The sequence below is a fragment of the Bidens hawaiensis genome, unplaced genomic scaffold (assembly GCF_021521415.1).
Source record: "Bidens hawaiensis isolate Kalapana, Puna unplaced genomic scaffold, B.hawaiensis_p1.1 tig00013225_1, whole genome shotgun sequence".
Lineage (NCBI taxonomy): Eukaryota > Viridiplantae > Streptophyta > Magnoliopsida > Asterales > Asteraceae > Bidens > Bidens hawaiensis.
The window spans coordinates 319,936-338,985 of NW_027492115.1; the positions used below are offsets into that span (position 1 = coordinate 319,936).

Genomic DNA, 19,050 nt, shown 5'->3' on the forward strand with positions numbered 1-19,050 from the left:
TTTTTAAATTTATCAATTATAGATTTTGGATAAGTTGAAACTAGTTAACCAAATTACTTACTAACACTAAATAAAGGGGTTTTTTCTTCTATATTAAATAATATATTGTAACAAATTTCTTGAAGCATCGTAAATTCTCTCGAAATACCACTGAACTAATACTAAGATAATGATATAGTAAATAAGAAATTCTTAACAAGTAAACATGTAGGTCCCGACACCGGATTCGACAAACGAACCGATTTTGTTCTTGATAAGAGATCGAGACGGGTGCGATGAAATCAAACGATCGAACATATTATGTAACGATAAGATAAAAGATAATGAACGACTCCGTAATCGGTTTAAAAGATTGATAAGATTAAATGAACCGATCCCACCCAAGGTGAGCTCCCATTGGATGGGTGAAAACACCATATAAACACCCACATAAATATGACATAAGACCTTATCTATAGCTAACACAATAGTAGCCTAACATTCTAGAAGATCTCCTCCCCGTTGAAGCTAAACGCGTGCAACGAAGCTCTCGTCTCGTATCCGGATTTCTAGCCCACTTTAATTATTAGCTTGACCATAAGTATATTACGAGTTTCACCATATTGATAACGTAAGTCACAATTATTGGTCTTACAAAACAAACAAATAAAATGGTCAAATTCGAATATCAACATGAGATAAGAACTTTAGTGGTGGGTGATTGTTATGACTTGAGATCTTAAGGTCTTAAGTTCGAAATCTGACTCTACGGGATTTTGTCATAGTAGTATAGGTTTCCTCCTTTATCATGTTCTTGGTGAGTTTAGCATGAAAAATCTAAAGTATTATAGACGGTTGACATTTCGTTTTAGGATATGACTCACACGGGTATTGGGGATTGTTCCAAACATTATTAAAAAATATAATCATGATATAAGAACTCTACTAGTCGTATTCAAACCAAAACTGTTTTCTAGTTGCATCGCTGTCTTTGTAATATCTAAAATGTTGGCTTTTTCATCATGTACAGTAATTATAAGAACTTTAGAGTATTGAATAAACCGAAAGTAAAATACAGTTTCATGAAAAATACTGTAACCATTTCATTCTGTAAATTTACAAACTTTGGAGGGGCCGAGTTTTTGATAAGTTATGGTAACTGAATGGTATATGCATCCCTAGTTTTATCCTATATCTAGGTTTAGATTTTTTTTACCGTTAAAAAACCCTAAAGAAATTTGAAGATAGTACACTTTTAACCCGTTTCTATTTGACTGTTCCTTAATGCTAGTACTCTATACTTTATTATTGAGAGATGAGGCTTGAGCAGACTTGTGCCCTAAAACGGAAGATTTACAGTAGAAAGCTTAAGAGGGGAGGTGGTCTCTTAAATGCAACTTTACTCCTTGGCTTTATTTGGATCCATGAGCTTATATATAAACTTGTTTGTTAAATATTATTCTTATTATTTCAGATTTCATATCCAACTAACTATGTTTTCCTCAAACCCTTTTCCACAGATTCCCTCTCCCATCGATGTCTCCCATCCTTTCAATACCCTCTTTGACCTTCAAAAAGATGATGTCTATTTCACCCATCATGAACACAACAATATCAACCCTTTTGTCACTGGTGATTCTTTTAATTTTCATTCGTACAACGGTTTTTCTCCTCCACCAATAGCCCCACCAGCTGCCTGTACAGATGAGCATGAAGGGGCTGGGTTGCAATATTGTGAAGATTATAATGATCTTCTGGAGTCAGTAGTGTACCCCTCTAAGAAAAAAATGGTGACATCCAAAAAAGATGGGCACAGTAAAATCTATACAGCTCAAGGTCCCAGGGATAGGAGGGTGAGATTGTCTATTGACATTGCAAGAAAGTTTTTTGTGCTTCAAGACTTGCTAGGGTTTGATAAAGCAAGCAAAACCCTAGATTGGCTCTTTACGAAGTCGAAGAAGGCGATTAAGGAGTTAATTGAAGAAACAAAGCAGTCCTCATCTTCAACTGTTAGTACTAATCAGTGTGAGATGGCTTTCCTTGAAACCATCAAGGGAGGATCCGGATCCGGATCAGATGAAGATAAAGGGCAGAAAAATTCAGCTCTCAAGTTTCTTGATGGAGAAAAGAAGAAAATGACTCAAAAGTGCAAATCAGGAACATTTCATGCCAATCTTGCAAGAGACCAGTCAAGGGCAGAGGCAAGAGCAAGGGCTAGGGAAAGAACAAAACAAAAATTGCGCATCAAGGAGCTCGACAACGAGTCGAAGAAAGTTCCTGATGAATACCCTTGTCATGCATTAAGCCCTTCAAACACTACACTCCAATCAAGCTCTTGGGGTCAATTTGAATCACAAAGTGATTACAATGACATCCTTCATGAATCAATCCTGGAACAAAAGTTTTCAGTGTCGTCTTCGACTTCCTATTCATATAATCACAACTTTGTTGTATCAGATGAGTGGATCTCCCAAATTTCGTCCAAAGATTTGCCTAAATTTAAAGTAATTCATGAGGAGCAGGATGACTGTGCAATGATTTAGATCTACAAGAGGTAAACTAACAAAAAGCACTAGTTACAGAATTATATAGATTCAAGATTTCATTTACCTTTGTATGTATGTTTTGTTAACAGGACAATGAGTTAAAGGAGTGCCGGAGAAATTATTCTTTATCATTCAGCTTCAGATCTTGTAACCATCCTCTGTACTAGTAAGTTGATTGGTGAGCTGGAGCTATATTATCAGGATGTAAGTGTAAAATTGGCGATGATAAATTAACCAACATGATATTATGTGTTCCTTGAGTTCTTGTATTGTTATTAAAAAAATTTTGTTGTTAAATTAAATTAATCAAAATGATAAACAACAAATGACTAGAACACTTAAAAACAATTTTTGCATCCTTTATATATCTCTTTTGGCTGACAAATTGTGAATGTTGGCAACCAATGATATTTTCTTCCAAACTTTCAATGGCACTTGCTTATGGTATTTCCTAGATGGTGTGAAGTGTTCATACAGATCTGACTATGTCACACATAAGCAACATTATCAAATTAATGCTTCTAAGTGTTATGAAACATGATTATACCATGGTTCCTTCTATTAATCATGAGAATCAACATTATTCGGCTTTTATGTCTTTGATTGTATGTTAATTTTATTTAGTAAAGTCCAATGAATGATTCCCATGATTATGTTACCTTCAATGGTACCAGAAACAAAACCCTAATTTTACATTAAATGTTTTAACCCCCTTTTTCTTGGACCATTTTGAGTTCGTGACGTGTATAATCAATCATATTCTTGTGAAACCATCTCAAGAGGTTTTTCGTTTTAACCATCAAATGATATTTGTTCTCTTAATCAATGTAAACTTCAATTTTGAATTTCATACCTATGCAAATTTATATGAACTTGATTTTGATGAACAAAGTTTCATCTTATACTGATATTTATATATAGCATGTCGTACAAATATAAATCTAGTGAAGAAACACACAAATAATACATTATTTGTCTCTGCATTAATTATTTAGCTTTACTTTACATCATTGATCATATATACCCTTTGTGTCCATGTTCTTATGTTATGTTGATACAGAGCATTCTTCACGGCATGTCATTGATATTTTTCCTGCATTTCAAGAATTAGATGTCTTGATCCTTTAGCATATATATAGGCGATGGATGTGAATGAACCAAATGTTCATTGAACTGTTCGTGAATCGTTATACGGGAAATTCTATTGTGTTCGCTTATTTAAAAAGAAAACGAGAATAAATAAAAGGTTCGTGCTCATTAAATTAAATGAATAAACATGAACACATGTTTCATTCGTTCATTTATGCTCGTGAACCTTTGTTTATATATGTTCATTTCGGATGAAAATTTGGATAAATAATTTACTTAACGTTGTATATTTGTTCTTTTGTGTTCATTTTATCATCATTTATGTTCATTTACGTTTGTTCACATATGTTCATTTATGTTCCTTTATATTTGTTCAATTATGTTCATGAGCTTTTTGTTTAGATTTTAAATGAACCAAATAAACGAAAACGAACATAAACACAAAGTGTTCGTGTTTGTGTTTATGTCCGTTTAAAGTTCAATGAACGAACACGAACATGACCTTAATTATCCGTGTTCATTAGGTTCGTTTACATGCCTAAATTATGTATTAATAATTGTTATAATTAGGCTTTCTAGTATTAACAATTATCCCGATGATAATTGGTATGGAAATTCTCAATCTTCTCTTTCACGTAACCCATGCAGTCACAAATATTTCTTTGACTAAAATATTTTCTGTATACCTATGACTTCTTTTGGTGACCTTTTATGTTTTCCATTACATGACATAAAAACCCACTCTTCATAACCGATTAAAGAAAGAAGGAAATAATCCGTGTCTATTTGATAATAGCGCTCTCATATTACTCAATGTGGAGTGTTAGGTTAACTGTGTAGATATCACATTTATGATATAAAAGGAAGCTACTGGCCACATGTCATTGCATTTACATAAGCTAGTATATATACCACCAGATTATATTAGGGTTAAAAAAGTAATTATAATTTATCTTTTTCACGAGTATATATGTTCATGAAAAGATCAATTATAATTACTCTTTGAACCCTAATATTTGTAATTTGTATAGATGTATACATATATATATATACGAAATGTATAATATAGATGCTGATACCCAAATCTGTCTTTTTGTGAGATAATTCATGAAAGACATCCAGTAATATTGTCCAAAACATGCATTAAAGTGAATTTTATTTTTATTTTATTTCGGTGGGTTAAATCAGGAATACAAATAGGCAAGACATGACTTGTAACCAAACTTTCTTAATGGGGACCAAACATTTTGGATAATTAGATAATTTGGGGAGACAGAAGTAACTGAAACCTGAGTTTTAAGATTTTTGTCTAATCTCCGTTCACATATAAATAAACTAAGGTGACATTTGGTATATGCATAAATGATATAGAAATGCAATGATTTATTCCGTGTAAATGAAAAAAGTGATGTGTGGTTGCTCAATGGAAAAACATTCATTACACATGAAATCTCATTCCATTAAAACCAATCGTTCACACCTCCTTATTTTTTTCATTCCGTTCATTGTTCACCCTACTTTCTCAACAACACCACCATCTAACAATAACCACCACCACCACTACAACCTGACCGCCACCATTGCCACGACCACCTCCACCGCCACCATCGTTGCCGTAACCACCGCAACCATTGTCACCGTCGCCGCCTGACCATCACCACCACAGTCGTCGCTCCCTACCATCGCCATCACTACCAATGCTACCATCGCCACCCCCACCACCAACACAACCCTTGCCGCCTGACCGTAACCACCACCACCGTCGCCATCGTCACCACCATTTTTGTTGTCAGAGCTACCGCCATCACCGTAGGCCACTGCAATTTTTTTGGAAAAAAATATATATTTTGAGATAGGAATGTTTTAATTATTTTTATTTCATTTCTAAAAATTTTTGAATACCAAACAACATAGAGTTATAATTTATTTCATTTTCATAGGTTAACTAAACAAAATAAAGGAATGATTATAATCAATTTCATTCCATTATCCATTCTATTTCTCCTTCATTCCATTACGTCATTGGATGAATTCCGAAAGATACATAGTAAACTGCCTGGTGTTCACATATGCGGTTACATTTGTATATTATGGATATTCAAGCAATATAGCTAACATTATTTTAGCTAAATCTCATTTAATGTTAATTTTCTTTGACATTTTTGTATACAGCAGACAATTGTATATTTAGGTTAAGAAAGTGCTCAATAAGCTAGCGATGTTGCTGTTAGGAAAGTACATCTATGATGAAGGTGTTGTTTATTTACCAATTACCATTATACATGTATATAATAGCTCAAATATCTTTTTACTACTTTTTTGGTTGTTAAAATACTATTCACCTAACATATTATAATCAGTATCACTGATGTAGACATCCCAACAATATTGGCCCAACACTCCTCAATAGTCAAAATAAATTATCAACAAAATATTTAATAAAGTTTTTTTTAAAGAGTGTCATGGGTAAAAGTATTTATCGAAATAGTGTTGCTTTAAAAATAATTACTAAAATGGTGTTCTTAGAATTGAATGTATATTTCTCACTCCTAGTTTAATTGGTTAACCAATATATATTAATAAAATAAAGTATATTTTGGAAATAAAATACACTAACATGTACTGTGTTAAACTTTAATATTTATAAAAATATATTTTATAATTTTACTAAATAGACTTGTATATTTAGTATATATTTTAATAATTTTTTTGAAATTATAATAAATTAAAGCATTACATGTCAGAGTTATATAAATCTATATTTTTAAGAAAACTTATGTGTAGATAATCAACAAAAAATGCATAAAATATCTTGCCTATATATAAAGTGTAGATCTTTATCATCAAGAAAGTATTGCTTGCTTCCTAAAATAAATTATCAACATAATATATTTTTATAAATATTAAAGTTTAACACAGTGCATGTTAGTGTATTTTATTTCAAAATATATATAGGTAACCAATTAAATTAGGAGTGAAAAATATATATTTAATTCTAAAAACATCATTTTGGTAATTATTTTTAAAGCAATACCATTTTGATAAATACTTTTACCCACAACATTCTTTTAGGAAAACTACTATGTATATTATATATGTTTGGGTTCACCCCATATTTTGGAATATTTATCTTTTCAATTAGACTAATATTTATGTTGGTTATCATAATTAGGTAGAAGCATTGGTTTGCTATACTCCCTCCCTCCATCCCTCTCTCTCTCTCACATCAAAGTACATAAGGCATGTACGTACGAACAAGTCAAATATTTTTACTGTACATTCTGGTTTTTATAATTTTCAGCCATTTCAATTGTAATCAGGGTCATTGATATGGATATCACAAATGCAATATTGTCTCATTTTTGCTTTAAAAGATTTTAAAAGTCCCCGTAAATAATTTTAAAAATGGCCAACGGTGAAGTTAATATTTTTGGTTCAATATATACAAAGGCTTATATATCCAAGAAACATGATCAAATACATTTTATTTTTAATATGAAAAAATTGAGAACCAATTTGCTGTTATCATTAGGTTTATTTTTATAGATGTAAATTTCCTGTTATTTTTTGTTCGTATTCGTTAATTTTCGATTATGAGACGTTATAAGTATTTATTGATTTATATTTTGTTGTTATTATTAGATTTTTTTTTCTTTTGTTGTTATAAGTATTTGCAATTATCATTTTATTGTTGATTTTGATTCTTTTGTTATAATTTTTATGTTTTTTTTTCTTTGTTATTATAAATCATTGTTTGTGTAGATTGGTATTGTAGTTGATATTGTTTCTTACGTTCTGATTTTTTTATGAATTAATATTATTTCTTACGTTCTCATGTTAAAATTAAAATGTACATGAACCTTCCCCATATATCCAATATGGTTTATTCAAGGTTTTCTAATATCTGGATTAATGGATTAATATACATATAGTATGAGTGTTATTACAAAACTTTTAAATTATTTCAGATTTATATATATACTAGTTTTTATCCCCCGTATTACCGGGGGGGGGGGGGTGTTTTATATTATTTGTTCTAATATTTATTTATTTTTTAAATTTATATTTTTTTATTGTATAAAAGTTAATAATATAATTATGGTTTGGTGATAATTTGTTTCACAAATAAATGAGATGTTATAACCCGATTTAAAAGCTATATGGTTTTGATAAGACCCAAGACCCGTTTATTTCTTTTACTATAAATTGGTTTTTTAATTATAAATAATATTTATGAAAGTTAATAATATACTTATGGTTTTATAAGACACAACACCCGTTTTTTTTACTATAAAATTGGTTTTTTAATTTAAATAAAATATATATTTTTTAAAATAAATAAGGTATTAGTTTTTAGTATATCCTATTTTATAGGATTTTTACATCAATAATTTGGTGAGAATAATTTTTAATTTAATGAGATGTTATAACCCGTTTAAGGAATATCTGGGTTTGGTAAGACCCATACCCATGAATTCGGGTCAAGTGCATGAGAAGCCTCTATTTAAAAATCAAGCAAAATCTGGTGACTTCAAAAAAAGGGGAGCGACCACATCGCGACACGTAGGATTTTTATGTTTTCGTTTATATATATATTATATATATATATATATATATATATAGGGTAAGGATCCTAAGAGAACCCTTTGCAAAATTGAGAACTTTGAGAACCATTTTGGAACATTAAAAACACATTTAAAAAAATATTTAAAAAAAATCATAAAACAAAAAATAATAAAAATTTTAAAAAAGTAAAAAAACTAAAATTCTTATATTGCATTTCGGTTTCATTAAAAAAAATTAAAAAACAAAAAAAACGTCGTATTATACACATATGTATAATTTTATATAATCTTTAGTTACGTAATATACACATATGTACAGTATCATTTATCTTAAATTATACACACGTGTACAAAAAAACATGTAAATGTGTATATATATATATATATATTATACATATGTGTATATAATTTAGCTAAACCGGGTTTTTTTTATGAAAACGGGATGATAAAATAAGAATTTTACTTTTTTTACTTTTTTTAATTTTCAGTTTTTTTTTTATTTTATGATTTTTTTTATTTTTGAGTTTTTTGTGGTCCAAAATGGTTCTCATAGTTCTTAATTTCAAAAAAGTTCTCTCATGATCCTAATCCTATATATATAGGTTTAAGTTCAAGAGAGAAATGATATTATTGCAAGAAATGTGAGAAATGAATATGGACCACTAGTTTTGTTTTAAGTTTTAAATGCTTAAAAATAAATAAAAAGATGTAAATATAACAATAAATACACTCTCTCTCCAATTAATACAATTAATATAACCATAATACATCTCTCTCTAATTAATATATCTAACTAATTTAACTATAATAATAAGAAGATAAAAGCACTACTTTAGTTTTATTTTTTATTTACACATTCTTCATTTTATTCAACATAAATACAATTTATTCATATAATACTATATTTATATTAAAAAATAATTTCCACTCAATATATTATCATATATCAACGTATATTTTAACACTAACTATCAAAACATAATATATATTTGTTTTTTTAATTGGTATGCCTATAAAAATTATTGTCACAAATTATAATAAAAAAATATCATAAAAATGTGTCAATTAAATGTAAATAATAAATATACAACATACATAAAGTTATATAACTTACACTTGTTTTGAGCAATAAAAACGTACAACATACAAAAAGCATATAACTTACATATGTAATTCACCATCAACAATTATATAAACTACACAAAATACACATACCCTACACATGCGTAGGTCATATGCTTTTCGTATGTAAGCTATATGTTTTCTTATTCTTAAAACAAGTTTAGGTTATATGTTTTGTGTGGTTCTATACTTTTTATTGACATTTAATGCAAACATGTATAAGATAATTTTTGTATTATTCATCACAATGTAACTACGTGTTGATGGATATTGATATGTTGAGTTTGAAGAAATTGGTTTTGAAAAGAAATTAATGTATGAATAAATTGTATTTGTGTAAGACAAAATTTTCGTGTGTAGGTTATATGTTTTTTGTGTGTAGGTTATAAGTTTTTGTGTACGTGTGTATTATTGATGATGAATTTTGTGTGTAGGTTAAATGTTTTTCGAGTGTAGATTATATGTTGTCTTATTTTTAGAATAAGTGTAGATTAAACGTTTTTGTGTAGGTTGTATGTTTTTTGTTGATATCTAATGCAAACACATGTAAAATAGTTTTTTGATATTATTCATCATAATGTAAGTATGTGTTGGTGGATATTAATATATTGAGTTGTAATAAATTATTTTTGGATAGAAAGAAATTTTAATGTATGAATAAATTATACTTGTGTAGGATAAAAATTTAAAAGAATAAAAAGTAAGGTATTATTCATCATAATCTAAGTATTTGTTGGTGGATATTAATATATTGAGTTGTAATAAATTAGTTTTGGATAGAAAGAAATTTTAATGTATGAATGAATTATACTTGTGTAGGATAAAAATTCAAAAGAACAAAAAGTAAGTTATAAAAATAAATGAGTTCCTAATATTTTCTAATTATAATAATTTAATTAGTTATATTAATTAAATAGATAAGTATTATTGTTTATTAGTTATATTAATTGAAGAAAAAGAATAATTAATATTTTCTTTATTTAGATTTAAACATTTAAAACTTAAAACAAAACTAGTGGTCCATATTCATTTATCACATTTCTTGTAATAATTTCATTTCTCTCTTGAACCATCCCATATATATATATATATATATATATATATATACATATATATATATATATATATATATATATATATATAGTTTTTATCCCCCGTATTACGGGGGTTGTTTTATATTGTTTGTTCTAATATTTATTTATTTTTTTAATTTATATTTTTTTATTGTATGAATGTTAATAATATACTTATGGTTTAATGATAAATTGTTTTACAAATAAATGAGATATTATAACCTGGTTTAAAAGCTATATGTTTTGATGAGACCCAAGACCCGTTTAACTTTTTTACTATGAAATTGGTTTTTTAATTATAAATAATATTTATGAAAGTTAGTAATATACTTATGGTTTGATGAGACCCAAGACCCGTTTACTATTTTACTATCAAATTGGTTTTTTAATTTATATATATATATATATACTATATATATATATAATCAGGATCATGAGAGAATCTTTTTGAAATTGAGAACTATGAGAACCATTTTGGACTACAAAAACCCAAAAATAAAAAAAAATCATAAAATAAAAAAAACACAAAAGTCAAAAAAGTAAAAAAACCAAAATTCTTATTTTATCATCCCGGTTTCATAAAAAAACTCGGTTTAGCTAAAATATATACACATATGTATAATATATACATATATGTACATTTACATGTTTTTTTGTACACATATGTATAATTTAAGATAAATGATATTGTACATATGTGTATATTACGTAACTAAATATTAAATAAAATTATACATATGTGTATAATACAACGTTTTTTTTTTATTTTTTTATTTTTTTTTAAAATTTTTTTAATGAAATCGGAATGAAATATAAGAATTTTGGTTTTTATACTTTTTTAAAATTTTTCTTATTTTTTGTTTTATAATTTTTTTAAATATTTTTTAAATGTGTTTTTAGTGGTCCAAAATGGTTCTCAAAGTTCTCAATTTGCAAAGGGTTCTCTTAAGATCCTTACCATATATATATATATATATATATATATATATATATATATTAACTAAATTGTATTCTTAATATTTAAATTTAAACCAAATTACTTGATTCATTTAAGCTCATTAAAAAAATAAAAATCTTTTGCACAATCTAAACCATAACCCAATTAACACATTTAAAAATTTAATTGTTTGAATCCAATTAGAAAAAGAAATAATAAAATTAAAAAGCCCCTATTATCTAAGACACAAAATTTAAGCTCAAAATTTTTTTAATGATTATTAGGTGACGATCCTCCTTATGTGTGTGTGATGGTCTAACGAACTAATTGTGTTAAACAAACAACTTGAGGAGTTCAATCTTTCATTGATTGATATATATGCACTCTTCAAATTTTTCATAACCCAAATTTTAGTGTTTTTCTACATAGGATCAGGTGAAGAAGACAACATTATTGATTGTTTTAAGTCTGCTAGAAAAAATGGCAACAATAAAACACCGTGAGTTTTGACACAAAAACCGTCTTATTGAAAACAATCGTCGCCGTGATGTTTTACCATGGTTTTGTCTCCTCCGTAAGATTTTGATTGGATACACTCATCATTGATTCACCACCACTTGCCGGAAACCCGAGAATACGACGTAATTATATAGTAGCGGATATCGACAGAAAACTGAAACGGCCTTGGATGGTGAGAGCAGTTGTGGGTAGTAGTTGTAAACATATGTTACAAACGCTACCCGACCCAGACAATACACAAAGACTGATTCTCCGACCGATCCACCGCAGACCTCTAACACGTAATGTGACATACAGTGTTAACCACCGTCATTGGTGGTTTTGGGTTGGGTTTTTTGGTAACTGAAACTGATGGGTTCTGTTTGTTTTTGGTTCCTGGTGGACGGTCTCTAGGTCGTCAGAGAATCTCAGTTGAGCCACGGAGGTGGTAGTCTTGGGTTTTTTTGTTGGTGTCTGGTTCGTCGGAGGTGGTGAACAGGTGGAGTTGGACGGTAGAATGAGGTGGATTCAAACTTTTTCAAAATCTCAGGGAGGGAACAAAAACATGGTGAAACATAACGGCGACGATTGTTTTCAAGGAGATGGTTTTTGTATCAAAACTCACAGATCTGACGGATTTGGATACAAAGTTCACAGGTCTTGTCAGACGTTAGACACATGATATAATCTTATTGGATAGCGAAATCTCACAGCATGAACCCAAATGTGTCGACTCCATGAGTTTTGAGTGGGATTTTTTGAGATTTTTCATATTTTTTAGCCAGATACCAATTCTCTCTCTCTTAAAATGAACTATTTTAAGAATATTCTCTTTAACTAAACATAAAATACCAAATATATACATTAAATTAAGTGTTAACCAATACTTTGACTCCGAAACTTTCATGCATGATATTGATTTTCATCACTAATCGCCAAGTGGAGAAACACGTGGAAAGGAGTTCAAATTATAAGTACGCTTTTTCTCTTTTTCTTACCTTTTAGTTTTGAATAAAATATAATGATAACTCTACTTGTCATGACGAAGGAAATTTTATATGTGCAGGCTCCTTTTATCAAATTAACTTTACTGTTTATCGTAATAATAATAATAATAATAATAATAATAATAATAATAATAATAAAAACAATGTCTTGGGCCTTAAGAAAAGATGAACTGGGTTTATTTTTACACTAGCAGTAAAAGAGAAGAACGGATCTGGATCAGATGTGATAAAGGATGGCGATTTATTGGGCTAAGTAACTATCAAATTAAAAGGAAGTGGGCTCAGATTATTATTGATGACAACAAAGGTATGTGGGTTGTACATAATTACAGGAGGTTAGTAATTTCTTTAAGCATGTCCTTGAATTTATTTAAGATGCGAGTAAAACTCAAATTAAAAAAATGTTTCAAGCATCGACCGAACTGCAAACGCGCATAATTTCAAAAGAGAAGAGGATGCACGGATTATTAATATTAAATTTGATGGTCAATGACAAATTGAATCATTGGGGATCACCAAACACGAATTTTAGGAAAGAATCTTAAGAGATCTCTTTTTTTCCAGTTCTCTACTCTAATATTTATATCAACTAGACGGGTGTCTGCGTGATGCTGCAGGAACACATACCATTGATGTTGATAATGGTTTGGTTTCAATTTTTAACGGTTCTATTTTTGTTTTTGATGAACAAAAACCACTACTATTGGTTTAATTTAAAAACCATCGAAACCGGATCGCAAACCCCGCTACGTAAATGCTAATTTTTTTTAACTAAAAAAAACTAAAGCAATAATATACTCAAATTAAAGAGAATAAAATTCTTGTTTTTATGGTGCCAGTTTTTTTAAAAAATATTAATGTATGAAAACACTATAACCGTATAAAAGTCATGGATGGAAGTTGGGTTAAATGTGAAATTAAAAAGAATATATAGTTAAAAGTTAAAAGACTAAGGTTGTATGCAATACTAAAATTTACAAAAGCTAATTAAAGTTAAGGGGTTAAGATTGTAACTATGTTTAAAGAAATGAAGTTTAACGTGCCTCATATTTTCTAATGGACTATTTTGTCCCTTTTCAATATGTTAAGTAAGTTGTATTATTAGTTAATTTAGTTATAAATTACTTAAAACTTAAGTGTCTTAATTTGCTAATCACTCATACATTATTGTTGGGTCTAGTTTATGTGGTTTGTACTTATGTATAGGCTGGGCTACGGGTTACTATGTATGCCGAGAACTCTTTAGAGTTCTTGGAGTTCTCGGTGGGCTTTTGGTTCATATGGGCTTGGTTGTATGGTTTTTCTATATATAGTTCATATGATGTATAAGGTTAAGGTTGTTCATTCACTATCTTTGTTATTAATTTTGGCCGTCTACTGTTCACTAGACGTGCAAGTATTGTAAGTGCTTAAGCACCCGACATATCTTAATATACGTGTGTTTTGAAGCAATCCGGTGTTACTTTATTGTGTTTACTCATGTTCTTGAATAACTAAGTGTTGGTATTCCGCACCAATACTTGTTGTGTTGATATCATAATTGTAGTGATCCAGATTCGGGACTTACAATTGGTATCAAAGCCTTAGACCTTATTCAGGCTCGTTATTGTGATATCAAAGATTCAAGAATAGCAATTGTTTGTGGTGTTTCCGGCGAGGTACTAATCGGAGAAGAAGGATAGTTACTGGTTTGATCAAGATCCACTTTGTTTGGAAATAATTTGAATCCCATAAAAACAAGGATTAGACTGTTACCAAAATTACTTAGTCAAATCTGTTTCTGGGTGTTTTCGGCAGATCTTTAGGTTTCCTGCCTAAAACATTGTTCTCGGCTCACTTGTTCTCGGCGAATTTTCAGAGTTTTCAGCCTATAAACTGGGTTTTCGGCTGAAATACTCAGCTAGTTCTCGGCCAAGAGTGGTTCTCGGTCAAAGACTGGTCAACCTTTGTGTTCTCGGTCAAAGATTGGTCAAACCTTGTGTTCTCGGTCATTGTTTGGTAACGTTGATAGTTCTCGGTCAATGCAGGTAGTTCTCGGTCAACCAGTGTGGACCTGTTCACAGCCTAGTTAGTTGTTTGGGCCTGTTTGATTTGGACTTGGACATTTAGTTTGGACTTAAGTATTAATTGGACTTAAACTAATCTTTAATCTAATTAAAATGGCCCAGCTAACAAATGGTAGCAATTCAACCAATTCATCACTTCATCAAGAACTTGATTCCATCATGGGGACTGCCACTCGTATACCCCGTCTCTTGTCTCATGAGGGGTTCAGTGAATGGAAATTTCGTTTTGAGCACCCAAGATGAAAGATTCAAAAATTTGGAAAAGTATTGTGAGGGGACCTCAAAGAATCACCTATAAAAGAGATGGCTCTGACGAAGTTCTTGTGAAACCAGTTGAACTGTATGACGATGATGACTTTGCAAAAGTTGAGGAAGATGAGAAAGCTCTTTTAACTCTAACCATGGCACTCTCACCTGATATTGCTCTTCAGTTTAGAGAACTTCAATCTCCTAAGAGCTATGGGAGGCACTGATCTAAGTGTATGAGGGGAATGAAGATATGAAGAGGAGTCGCCAAGATTGTCGGTCCCTTCGATTTCTGAAAGTCCCCCCGGGGCGTCACTGATCGATACGAGATCCGCACGAGGTCTAGGAGTGCGGAATCCTCCTAGACTCGTTTAATGGTGTAGAAGACGAAGAACACGATTACACATAAACAAACACACGAACAAACACACGAATGGGATAAACGAATATGCAGATCCTTTATATAATAACCAAACACGTTACATACCGAACATAAACAAAAACACGACCGACCCGAGGTGAGCTCTACCTCGGGCCGTCCCACACAAATCTCCCTCTCTGTTTCTCTCTAGACAATTGAACTGAACACAAAATACTCTAACTTTCTGGATACTAAACCCTAAACAAGACACACATATATAGATAAACCAACTTCGCGGGCTTGGGCTTGGGCTTGTAGGCGAAGTTGTTCTAACTTCGGCTATGGCGAAGTTGTTCTAACTTCGCCACTTCATCTCCGCTGGTCAGAATTGCATAGCGACGGTCACAAAATGCACCAACAGACTCCCCTTTGACTGTTGCTCTCAATTATAACAAACACAAAAGACCATCTGTTACAAAACATGCACCAACAATTTCACCTGGATCTTAATTAATCATGTCATAACTCACACAGATTTATGTGTCGACAAGAGAGTTAATGACGGGTTGCTATATTTAGAAAGATATCCGTTTATTAAAGGCGGAATCAATAACAAACATACGGTTGCAATGAATAATCAAAGGCAGAAAGCACACTTAAGATTCACTCAAAATATTTCCATTTATATAATATTAATCATACAAAAGGATAATCGATTTAGGGTTTTCTAGGAATCCTAGGACAGCCGTCACACAATATTCTCTCAATTAATGTGTCGGTCTTATCTGTATTGTGCTCTCTTTGGTGGCGTGCCATAAATATTCTATTTATAGGCCTGCCAACCTAGGACAACTGTCATTCCTTATAGAAACCCTAAATACAGTCATACATATTCAAAATAAACTAAGTGTAAAACAAGTCTTCCGGGTAGGCTTTGCATCAATCTTGTCTTTCCGAGTATGCTCAGCCATCCTTCATAACTTGGTAACATAGAAGTGTGCTCGGGATCAGTTTCCGGGTAGACCTTACTTAAAGAGTATTTCACTAAGTAAACTACTCACCGAGTAGACTTCAGTCTTCTAGAATTTGCCAGACTTTGCCCGACAACTCCTTACGAGCAACCTTGTTCTTCAATGATCCATTTAAGCTCTTTGCTATAAAATAACTAATTAGCAAAGTGTACTCGGGAGTACTGTTCCTTGCTTGAGCTGAACCTTACTCAATATTACTTAGAGATATTTCTTTAGATTATCAAGCATACTTGGATCATACTTATTAATGAATACCTTTCCCGGTCTTCCAATCACTTGGCTTCTTGGACTTGGTTAACCAAACCTTACTCAGAAGAGTAATATACTTGGTTTTGAAGAACAGACTTGCTTGATAAAGTGAACCTTTCCCGGATTTACATAAACTAGTGAACCCTACTCGGAAACACACTAATTTGCAAACCCTGCTCGGATAACCACTTAAGAAGACTACTTGAAGTAAACCTTGCCCGGTAGGCAAAATATCGTACTCGGCCAAATAAAAGCTTGCTCGGAGGTCTAAGGTGTGCTCGGATCCATTACTTAGCAAATTCAGAGGAGGTTGAGAAGATTCCAATCTTCCATGTACTTTATTTAGGTCAAATCTTTGACTCAACAATCTCCCCTTAGGTCAATTTCTTGACCCAACAATCTCCCCCTAGATTGGAACACCTCAGCTAAACCAAAACATTTCTATGGTTACTTACACTTAGCAAAAATACACATCAAATCAAAAATCAACATTACATATTCAAATAACATAAGCAAATTACATAATCAGAAAGTTGTCCGAAGACATTACAAAACAAAGCCTAATCTTGAAATTCTTCATTTCAGCCAGAGATGCTTGTTTAATTTTCTTGCTCAACCAAGAATCTTAACAGTTCTGATTGCTTAGCACTTGTAGGCCTTTGCCTTTCTTTGTAATCAGAGAGATACAGTGCTGCAATCACCTTCAATTGCCATAGATTGAATTTTCTGAAGTCATTTTTAGAGAAGATCTTCACAATCTCTCCATTTTCCATCATAACATTCAGATGTTCAGTCCTGGAGTCACAAAATATTCCGCTTGGCATAATATTATGGTTGACTGAAGGGTTTTTGGCTTTTACTGCAGTTTTGACAAAAGGTTTATCCATCTTCAAGTGCATTTGCTTTGATTTTTCTTGATTAGTCACAAACATCTTCCTTTTCTTTGTATTGTTCTGTTTTGAGACCAAAGATGTTGTCTTTCTGCAGAATTCCTTTACTTTGGATTTTCCTTTAATTGTCATCTTTGATAGACTAGCCATGTTTTTGGATATTCCTTTGTTCATACCAACTAGAGATTGAGCTGCTCCTTTCTTCATGTTCAGCTGTTGTCCTTTCATTTTCTTGAAGTTGCTCAAAATATCTTCTCTTGTCATTATTTTTACTGAATCAAAGGGAATTCCATTCTTAACTAAAAATCTTGGTTTACCATCATATTCACTCAAGAACTTTTAAACTTCCATTTCTTGTTTCAAATCATCTTTCAATTTCAAATCTTTCACTTCATTGTCTTGAACAATCTTTTCTTCACTCAGTGTTTTTGAAATTTTATCAATAACAGTGTCTAGTTTCTCTTTCACCTCTGTCTCTGGCATACCATTTGGAATTTCTTCATCATTTAAACAGTTTCCAATCAATTCTTTTAGGACTTCTCTCTGATTATTCTTCACTTCATCTCTTAGCTTTCTCTCGTCTTCAAACATCTTCATCAAGTTTTCTTGTTCTTCAAAGTCTTTATCAGACATCATTTGAGAAAGAAATTCCCTGTCATAAATTTCTGTCATTCTTTGCACATAGACTCTTTTGGCTTCTGATTCAGTTTCATTCATTTCTGAGTCCATTGTATTCTCCTTCTGAGAATTTAAAGTCTGAATTTCATCATCCTCTTGAGCAATCTCTTTCCCTTTTAATTTCTTTCTTCCTCAAGATCTTTTTTTCATCTTCTGGAACATTGTCAGCTTCATCATCTGAGCTGTTCTTTTCATAAATTGAGAGAAGCTTCAGCGAATTCTCCCCCTGATTCAGTGATTTCTCCCCCTGTTTTGGTGATTTCTCCCCCTGTTTTGGGGCAGCTGAGATCTTCTCAACCTCAGACATTAGGGTTTGAACTCGTTGCAATGCTTTCTTCAGTTCTTCAGAAAGATGATGTTTGTAGGAATTGGAATTACTTGGAGTTGGATCCATTGCTGATTTTCTGTTATATCAATGAACACACAATTATCAGTTAGATCTCAAAGTAAGTAAAAAAAAAATTAAGGTATAAATAATATTTCAATTCAAACCGTTGTCTTGAATGATGTAGAAATCTGCACAAAACACAAATGTAAGTTACTCTTGAAGTATGAAGTTTCAAATTTGAATAGCATATGCAGGTCTTCTTTTAATGAGAGTTAAGACAAATGTAAAGTATATATCTGCAATTTTTTTCTACCAAAATTGCAGATAAAGTTCTTTTGTTTCTGCCTTTTTCTTTTACATGCCAGATAAAGTGAGAAATTTGAAA

At 31.0% G+C, this 19,050-nt stretch overlaps 1 protein-coding gene across 1 annotated transcript; it reads left to right on the top strand.

Annotated features, from left to right (window-relative positions):
• The first annotated feature begins 1,318 nt into the window (after positions 1-1,318).
• On the top strand, positions 1,319-4,630 carry LOC143543628 (uncharacterized). Its single transcript, XM_077035903.1, has 2 exons — positions 1,319-2,533; positions 2,615-4,630. The coding sequence occupies exon 1, from the start codon at positions 1,371-1,373 to the stop codon at positions 2,520-2,522; it is 1,152 nt and encodes a 383-aa protein (XP_076892018.1). The 5' UTR covers positions 1,319-1,370; the 3' UTR covers positions 2,523-2,533; positions 2,615-4,630.
• The last annotated feature ends 14,420 nt before the right edge of the window (positions 4,631-19,050 follow it).